The sequence below is a fragment of the Kryptolebias marmoratus genome, linkage group LG21 (genome assembly GCF_001649575.2).
Source record: "Kryptolebias marmoratus isolate JLee-2015 linkage group LG21, ASM164957v2, whole genome shotgun sequence".
NCBI classification, from domain to species: domain Eukaryota; kingdom Metazoa; phylum Chordata; class Actinopteri; order Cyprinodontiformes; family Rivulidae; genus Kryptolebias; species Kryptolebias marmoratus.
In genome coordinates this window covers 18,327,912-18,334,812 of record NC_051450.1, presented here as the reverse complement: position 1 = coordinate 18,334,812, position 6,901 = coordinate 18,327,912, and the positions used below count along the sequence as shown (strand labels likewise).

General features: G+C 41.9%; 2 protein-coding genes across 3 annotated transcripts in view; one reads left to right on the top strand and one right to left on the bottom strand.

Moving 5' to 3' along the window:
* Nucleotides 1–3,304, bottom strand: part of zdhhc20b (zinc finger DHHC-type palmitoyltransferase 20b) — a 7,090-nt gene extending 3,786 nt beyond the window's left edge. For both annotated transcript variants that reach the window (XM_017428378.3, XM_017428379.3), the window contains exons 1-7: nucleotides 3,148–3,304; nucleotides 1,804–1,830; nucleotides 1,497–1,591; nucleotides 1,256–1,376; nucleotides 1,106–1,175; nucleotides 751–783; nucleotides 257–377 (exon numbers count right to left, since the gene is read on the bottom strand). In XM_017428378.3, the coding sequence (XP_017283867.1) occupies nucleotides 257–377; nucleotides 751–783; nucleotides 1,106–1,175; nucleotides 1,256–1,376; nucleotides 1,497–1,591; nucleotides 1,804–1,830; nucleotides 3,148–3,265 (585 nt within the window). In that variant the 5' untranslated portion in view covers nucleotides 3,266–3,304. The remainder of the gene's footprint in view (nucleotides 1–256; nucleotides 378–750; nucleotides 784–1,105; nucleotides 1,176–1,255; nucleotides 1,377–1,496; nucleotides 1,592–1,803; nucleotides 1,831–3,147) is intronic.
* Nucleotides 3,305–4,961: 1,657 nt separating this feature from the next.
* LOC108243150 (arylamine N-acetyltransferase, pineal gland isozyme NAT-3-like) lies at nucleotides 4,962–6,860 on the top strand. Its single transcript, XM_017428404.3, has one exon. It carries the CDS (start codon nucleotides 5,105–5,107, stop codon nucleotides 5,969–5,971), a length of 867 nt encoding a protein of 288 aa, XP_017283893.1. The 5' UTR covers nucleotides 4,962–5,104; the 3' UTR covers nucleotides 5,972–6,860.
* Nucleotides 6,861–6,901: the final 41 nt, after the last annotated feature.

Here is a 6,901-nt window from a genome sequence, read left to right as displayed (position 1 = left end):
GGGGGAAACGCAAAGTTAGGGCCGAGTTTAGAGCGACGGCGGAGGAGGAAATGAGCGACATGAGAACAAAGAGGAGGAGATGAGAGAGAGGGGTGAGACGGGTGACCGACGGCTCTGACCGTGGAACCAGAGGAGAGGGATCAGAGAACAAAGACCCACTGTGGAACAGAGCGAGGGGACGGGGACGGGGGTCTGAAGGGGGACAGAGGACGGACAGCCCGGCTCGGGGGGGATGGGACGCCGCTCATTTACTCACGGTCCAGAACTTGATGAAATACTGCAGAACCGTGGCTGCGATGAACAAGCAGTACACCAGCGAGTACGCCAGGAACAGGATGAAGAACTTGTAGTTGGAGAAGCCGACGCAGTTGTTCACCCTGCAGACGCAAAAAGACCGTATTTAAAAAGAAATCACCTTTTCCCCCTTTAACGTTTTGTAACGTTTCATGATTAAACGTCTCCTGAACTGCTCTGGAATGTTTATTTTCGTAACACTGGAGCGGGAAGCAAATTTAATTCAAGTATTTTTAGCACAAATCAGTCCAAAAAAATAACAAGAAAATACATTTTTATCTTAGCTGACAGCTCAGAGGCTTTTATTTAGAAGCAAACAGTCATTTAAGATTAATTTAGTTTTGGAAACAAACGTTCAGCAGGAAGTTAAGATATGATGTAAAATAAAAGAAGCTAAAAATGGAGAATGAATCATTTTAAAAACGTAACAAGAAGTACTAGTTTGTTTGTTTTTACCAGGGACAGTGGTGGTCCATCTTCAGCACACACCTGTCAGACGGGGAAACAAGCAAAGAGAGTTTGAAACACACAAATCGAAGACCGATCAGAGGAATGCATATCGCCCGCCGCCTTTCATGGCTGCTTTAAACTAAAAGAAGGAACAGAGGAACTGTTTCTCCCGACTCTCAGCTTCTCAAGTTTTCCCCCAACATCTCTAATCTGTTCTCTTATGCGTTCAATGAGGTGGATTAGCTGTGGCGGCCATCTTGGATCAGGTCGTTAACAGTTGTAGACGCACATCCTACGACCACTTGACAAACAGACGTCGGGCTGACTGGTACTGGAGTAAAAAACGGAGGAAATATCTTACATGTCGCACGCGGAGCAGTGGTGACATCGGTCCGGCTTCACAACTTGGCAGCGGTCACAGTAGCGGATTGCTGTAACGACACGTTTCTGCAATAAGAGGGCGACTCCGAGGCAAAAAGGGGGACGTTTTTTGTTTGTAACGCAGCGGTACCTCCGGCGCCGGTGCGGGTGTACAGAGGCAGGTTGGAGGCGGCTCTCCACAGGATCTCCTGCTGCGACTCTGGCCTCTCCTCCTTCTCGTAGCGCTCCTTCTCAGCCTTCGGCAGGCAGAACTGGAAAGGAATTTTAAAAATTTTAAATAAAAAACCCTCCTCTAATCGAGGCGGTCCCGTTTGGGCGGCGGCGGCGAACATGCAGACGGAGGCGGAGCGCTTTTTTTTGCAGATTTATACCTCTTTGGAGGGGTTGGCAGGCTTGGTGAAGATGGTCTTCCAGTAAGACCACACAAACATGACGAAGGAGAGGTGGAAGAAGGTCAGGTAGACGACTGGAAGGGGGGGAGAAGAGCGTAAAACGTGTGCCGACGCTGCAGGAAATGCTACAGCTACTGAGGCTACGGGAAGAAACTAGAATTAATGAGAAGGGAGGCGAGTAACTAAAGCTGACTGAGAAGCTATCTGTGGCTCATCAACCCCAAAAAAACAACAAAAATCAAGTCAGTAAAACAGATTAAATCAAACATTTTGTTTGAATACTCACTCTGCTCTGCTATACCGGTGATGGTGGCTGCAGAAACATTAAAAATAAACAGTTAGTCAAATTAACAGCATTAAACTCAGACCCAACAAGATCTTCTGTCTTTAAATAAATACATTTAGGTCGTCTAAATGTTTGTTTTCCACCCAGACACCACAGCATTAATCTCAATATACTAAAAAAGGGGGGAAAATTCACGTTTTATGAATAATTTTGGGATGGGAAACTGTGTTACAGGCTCCGTTTGTGACATTAAAAGGAAAAGAAAAGGAAGAAATCACTAAGAACAGATAAGATGTTGGTCGTTCCCACTTCAACTGAATTAAATGTTTGCTCCTCCAGTTTACAGTGAATCCAGTTTTCCCTCCTTTAACTCAAAACAAACAGCGCTCAGTGGTTTCTACAAGCAAAACAAACAAACAAACATCCTTCTGACCATTAAAATAACACCATGACTTCTCTGAACTACAGCGAGTTGTTGACATTTCATTTAAAATGCCGGCACTAAACTAAACAAAACGAGGCAGGACGATTTCCGGTGACGTGGAAATAAGGAAACAAACGTCCCACATAAAGCCACGACGGCTTAATTAAAGGTTTAAACGGGTCGACTTCTTCTCATCGACGTATTTATTAACCTACAGACGACAGCCAGCCTGCTGTAGGCCGGTTTACGTGACATCATTTCCTCTAGGGATTCAGCTTTGTTTACGTTGAGCGCGTACCCGCATTTCAGAATCGCATATATATCAGAAAAACCACTGCTTCCTTCAAACTGCACCTATCTAATATAGTTTAGGCTAACCTTTTTTAGGTTTTGTTTTACATTTGTAACGAGTACCTTTGAGTTCTGCTTTTATTTGTTGAATATTACCAAAATATTAATGTTAGTAACACTAAAGCTCACCGAGTCAAACTAAATGTCTTGTTTTAGGCATCATTAGTGTCATTCTGTTGTGGAGATTTAAATCCTTAAACCAAACTATTCTTTCCTGTAGCTATTTATTTTGAATTAGGAGCCACAGGTTGCAGAGCCCTACAACGAAAGAAGCTGATTTTTGTGTCCAATCGAACGGAAATGAGCGTTTTTGTCTCCATTCATCAGCTGGACACGAACCCCAGAGACATGAGGGGAGCAGGGGGTGAAGTTTGTCTCTAACCGGGTTATTTCCCTCCTGACAGTAAGAAAAGACCAGGCAGCATTCCGGCATTCACAGGTTTGGAAACAGTTGCCATTGTTAAGCGGCGCTCCATTCACTTCCTGATGGCAGCGGCTGTTTGTGAGGGACAGGACCGCGGGGACATGTCCATTCGGAAGCCCGAGAAGACGCGGGACGTCGTACTCACATATACAGAGCTGAACCACGTAGGCGTAGTAGGACCAGCAGACCACGAGGGCGATAAAAATCACAGGTATCCACGCCAAGCCCCGTTGACAGCATCTCAGTACGTGCGAGGGCGCCATCTTTCTCCCTCTGCTGGGGGAAACAGGGAGCGGCGACGTCTGACGTCACGGCAGAACGTAACCGGAAGTGGTCAGTTTTTAAAACCCGATCACCCAACATACGCCCATTTTATAGGTTTATATGTTGTTTTTTTAACTTTTTACTTTATTTGTTCCTTTTTATTTTTTGTTTACATGATTTTTTCCATCTTACCTGGTTATTGTAGCCAATCTATCAGCATATTGTTTAAATAAACAAACAAATTTTATATATAAACACTGAAATCGTAATGGATTTGATATTAAATAAACCTTTAAACTCATACACAGGATTTCCTCTGCAAAAGACTACGTTAAGAAGTCCAAAAACTGTTATAAATGCTATTTTCTGTGCTTTTCTCCTCAAACTGTCACTCATTTGTATTGGCTGTGTAGTTTAGGAACATTTTTGACTCAAAAACATTCCCTAACCTTTAAATCCTCTGGAAACGTGTCCTGTTTGGCCTCTGCCACAATGAGAAAATTAACCCGGAGGGATTTCCCTTTAATTTAGTAATCAGCCAGGCCAAATTTAACATACATAAGTGTAACGTTTGAAAGAAAAAGCCTTTGTTTTTAAATTGACTGTATGTATGTATAGTCTTTGCAGTAAATAGTACTAAAAATAATGTAAACCCTCATAAAATTGATAATACAGTTGTTTTATTTGCTGCCTTTTCTCACCCAGGTGTGTTTAAGATAAAAGAAATGGCATAATCAGATTTATGGAAGAACAATAATGTAAAAAAATAACTAATTAGTATCTTTTGTTTTACTGCTAATGTCTTTTATTTCTTTTATTTTTACCATTTAGGTTACAACTTTCTCATTTAGGAAAAAAACAACAAAGGCAAACAAACTATCCTTATATGTCATCATCATGTAAAGTCTAAATGCTTAAGAAATACATTTAAAAAGCAGCTTTTTAAATTAAATTCTTAATCATAAGATGTATGGATTAGCTTTGGATTTATGTTGTTAAATCAGATGACAGGTTGAACTCTTTGTACATTGATTTTTTTATTTTTTAGGTTACAACCAGTTGATAGATTAGTTTTGTTGGAGGGCGTTTGTGGTCGAAAATGACAGAACAGTACCTGAAAGCTCTTCAAATAATCATTTGGACAAAAATCAACTTCTGTTTTTACAAAAAGCTGCGACCAATTTAAGGATAAATGGTTTGGAATTTAAACACCAAACCAGTTTATGGAAATAAATGTGGTGTTTCCCAAATACATATATAAACTCATTATTTGTGTTTTTACGTTACACCCTGTGCTAATTCTAATATTATAGTCAGAATTCTGAATTTAAAGACAGAACTACGACTTCAACCTCAGAATTCTGACTTCCTGAGAAAAGAAAATCAGAATTATAACTTCTTTTCAGAAAGTCAGAATTCTGAATTTAAATTCTAAAACATAATCTATTCACTTTTTTCCTTAGAATTCTGATTTTAATCTCAGAATTTTGATGTTAAAGTTAGAACTATGACTTTAACTTCAGAATTCTGACTTTCTAACAAAAAGAGAGTCAGAATTCTAACTTTAATATTAGAATTTTGATAAAATAGTCAGAATTCTGACTATAACCTCAGAATTAAAAAAGAAATGTCAGATTTCCTGGATTGTTTTCCAGTGTGGTATTGTCCTGGGTGGACTTTAACAGAAGGGGCACTGGCCCCCCTCAGCCCCCCTCATAACCTCGCCTCTGTCCCAGTTTTCCGGACTCAGTAAAATGTACTTTGAAGTTCGGACCCGGTTCCACTAGACGAACTGATCCGGTTCGTGTGGAAGAAAAACCGAAACCACGCGTGGGAAAATGGCCTCCGCGGACCTGGACGTGGGGACGTACTTGTCCCGCATCGGGTTCTCGGGCCCCTCGCTGGAGCCCGGCCTGGAGCTGCTTCGCTCGGTCCACACCCGCCACCTGCTGTCGGTTCCGTTTGAGAACCTGACGGTCCACAGCGGCGGACGGGTCCGGCTCGAACCCGGCCTCCTGTACGACAAGATCGTGACCCGGCGGCGCGGCGGGTTCTGCTTCGAGAACAACTCGCTGTTCTCGTGGTTCCTGGGCGAACTGGGCTTCCGGGTGACTCTGCTCTCGGCCCAGGTGAGGAACCTGAAAACGGGTCGCTACGGACCCCCCTTCGACCACCTGACCCTGATGGTCGCAGCCGACGGGGGGCGGTGGCTGTGCGACGTCGGGTTCGGGGCTCCGGGTTTCTGGGCCCCCCTGTCTCTGGACACCAGGGCCCCCCAGGAGCAGGGCCACAGGGTGTACCGCATCAGGGAGGACATGGGGATGAACTTCGTGGAGTGGCAGGGGGAGGGAAACGGGGGCCAAGCTGGAGTCTGGACAGAGATTTACAAGTTCACCTTTGAACCTCGGTGTCTGGAGGACTTCAGGGACATGTGTTGGTACCACCAGAGTTCTCCGTGCTCCCTTTTCTTCTGCAAGTCCCTCTGCACGGTTCTGAAACCGGGGGGGCGAGTCACCTACATCGGGCGCAGGCTGATCACCACGACGTTCCCGTCGGAGGCAACCGGAGGATCGGTGGAAACAACAACCAGGGAGCTGGAGAAGGAGGAGATCCCTGCTGTCCTGAAGGAACACTTCGGAATCGAACTCCTGTCCCCACTGAAACCAAAGGATGAGACAATGACCCTGCCCCCAATCCTATACTGACCCCTTCATTCTCATTCTCATTCTCATCGGGAACATTTTAGTCCGAATCATGTCATCTTTTATGGGACTTGAAATCAAACGTCACATGTCTTAATTGTCAGATTTAAAGTAATAATACTGAGATAAAGTCATGTTTATGAGATTTTAAGCCATATTTACAAGATAGTCATTATTATGATACCTGCTTGTATTTACGAGTTAAGTCTTCAGAGTCTAAGTCAATTTTATGATACAAAGTCATTATTATGAGACTTTTTCATATGTATGAGATACGTAGTCATGAGATGACATCTATGAGGTTTAAGGTCATATTTATCAGATTCAGTCATTATTACGAGACCTGCTTGTATTTATGAGTTACATGAGATTCAGTCAGTTTTATGATACAGTCATGAAATGCAAAATGATATTTATGAAATAGTCTTCTGTATGAGATATTTTTAAGATACATAGTCATGAGATTTAAAGTCAATATTCTGAAGTCATTATGAGACCTAATCACATGCAGGAGTTCCGTCGTTTTAATGAGAATTAAAAACAATATTGAGACCTTTTAATTTTTATGAGATATGTAGTCATGAGATGTAATTTATGAGATTTAAGGTCATTCTATGAGATTTAAAGCCATTTATAAAATATGTTGTTATGAGATATAGTCCAGTGTATAAGATGTAAAGTTATTATGAGATTTAAGGTTATTTATGAGATACATAGTTACAAGATTTAGTAATTTATGAGATAGTCATGAGAATCAAAGTAATTTATAAGATATGCAGTCATGAGTTAGTATAAGATATACAGGTGCTGGTCATAAAATTAGAATATCATGAAAAAGTAGATTGATTTCAGTAATTCCATTTAAAAAGTGAAACTTGTATATTATATTCATACATTACATACAAACTCATATATTTCAAATGTTTATTTCGT